The sequence below is a fragment of the Diaphorina citri genome, unplaced genomic scaffold, assembly GCF_000475195.1.
Source record: "Diaphorina citri unplaced genomic scaffold, Diaci psyllid genome assembly version 1.1 scaffold7197, whole genome shotgun sequence".
Classification (NCBI taxonomy): Eukaryota; Metazoa; Arthropoda; class Insecta; order Hemiptera; family Psyllidae; genus Diaphorina; species Diaphorina citri.
Genome location: NW_007384573.1, coordinates 1 through 1796, shown reverse-complemented (window position 1 = coordinate 1796; position 1796 = coordinate 1). Strand labels below are relative to the sequence as shown.

The following is a 1796-nucleotide window of genomic DNA, read 5'->3' as shown; positions in this document are numbered from 1 at the left end:
GCTTGGAGGAAAATCGTCGAGTTTGAAACTTATTCCGTTCTTTTTCAAGTAGGTTATTTCTGACGAGTCTTACCTTGCGCTCTGGGGTAAGAAAGCCCTTGTGCTCGGGTCAAATCCGTATTCACATATCCAGGATGTACAGGGTTGACTGATAATATCGCCTTACTTTATATCCTGTGTTAGACAGGGTGGCATGCTGAATGAAGCTAGAGCTTGGCCGACACCCAGTTTGCTCACACTGTATGAAAATTCGGGGCACCCAGCTTCCTTATCTTTTCCTTCCCTTGGCCAATCTATTTGGGAAAGCGATGGAAAATTGTTTCAGTTCATTACTTTATTAGCACTGCCGTAAAGACCCTCTTGTCTTTCGGAAAAAAGTCGTGTCGTGTGTAGTGGGAATGGGAAGCATGAACACCTCCATTTTAAATTATTACAGTTGCCTACAGGACATTCGGAAAAAATCGGATAAACTCGCGACAAAAGTGGGAACGGGCACTATAATGTGAAGTTATTTTGGCAACAAACATTGTGGCATAAAAAGTAAATAGAATTAGGTATATTTCCTTTTATTGGATAAATAAATAAAATAAATCCGATCCTATCCTCGTTTCTATCTGTGTTCTACCCGGATTATATTGGGGTTGTGTTCTAGCGAATTCTCGCGGGGTTGGGATAATTTGGTTATATGGGTAATTATTAGGTATACCTACCTAGCTAAGTACACAACTAAAATAGATGAGGCTAATAATAAAAACCACTCACTGGACATAATCAGTCATCATGTCTAAAAGCTGATCCTCGGTTAGACTCTCATTAAAAAGAGTCTGCCGCAATTCCTGGCTGGGGACGTTGTACAGCATGCCCAATTTGGATGCCACATTTACCACCCTGGCATGAGGACGAAGCAACGGGAATAGAATATGGCATACAGTGACCAAGGCGAAGAAGTTGGTAGCAAGAGTCGTCTCCGCTCGCTGCCCGAAAGATCCGGGGGCAGTATCCTAGAAATAACAATCGAAATCAATCAATCAAACCATTTTATTATATTGAGTTTCCATTTATTATTTTTCAACATAACTCTCAAAACATAGGTACTAAATTTTTATAAATTGTATACTTACCCATACGTCAGAGCTTGTGACACGGATAGGGAGAAGCTTTGATTACTTCCTTATTCAGAAAGGAATCAAAGCAGAGCTTTTTCACAACTTTAGTGGATATATCACAGCATTAGGTACCAAAAGTGCCTCGTTCGCAAAAAATGTCCATATATAGTTCAATAATTTCTTTACACTGATGGTAATGCCGCCACTGGTCGCGACTCCATTTAAAATAGCTATTCAATTTGTTCCAACCATTGCCGTATCCAGGATCTTGTCTAGGGGCCCGTTGTACCTAATAAAATAAAAATATCATGTCGAAATTATATTTGTAAAAGTTCTTCAGAGTCTGGCCCACACAGTACAGGAGAAAAGTGAAGTTCAAGGGGGGGGGGGGGCAGGCCCCTTCGCCCCACTCCCTAAATACGGCCCTGGTTCCAACTAGTGAGTAGTCCTTACCCTGTAAATGCCAGCATTATTGACCAGTAAGTCCAAGCCTCCATGTTGAGTCTGTATATCATCATGCAACTTATGAATGGAGCTCTGATCCAAAATGTCCAACTGATGGAATCGCACGTTGTTGTTGTTGTTTTTGCACACTTTTTGCTAGAAAAACAAGCAGGGTCCGTCCCTCCGGGAATTTGTTAGCCCGTAGTGATTACAGAAAATCAGTACCTATGTACCTGCCTAATTTGT

At 41.3% G+C, this 1796-nt stretch overlaps 2 protein-coding genes across 2 annotated transcripts in view; both read right to left on the bottom strand.

Moving 5' to 3' along the window:
• LOC103522169 (carbonyl reductase [NADPH] 1-like) overlaps nucleotides 1-195 on the bottom strand; it is a 9912-nt gene extending 9717 nt beyond the window's left edge. Inside the window, exon 1 of the mRNA XM_026832478.1 lies at nucleotides 167-195. Within this exon, the coding sequence (XP_026688279.1) occupies nucleotides 167-195 (29 nt within the window). The remainder of the gene's footprint in view (nucleotides 1-166) is intronic.
• A 54-nt stretch (nucleotides 196-249) lies between these two features.
• Nucleotides 250-1702, bottom strand: LOC113472680 (carbonyl reductase [NADPH] 3-like; the record flags this gene model as incomplete). Its single annotated transcript, XM_026832477.1, has 3 exons — nucleotides 250-293; nucleotides 763-1001; nucleotides 1560-1702. Coding segments are annotated over 3 exons (407 nt in total), but the record flags the coding sequence as incomplete, so codon positions are not given.
• Between the last annotated feature and the right edge of the window lie 94 nt (nucleotides 1703-1796).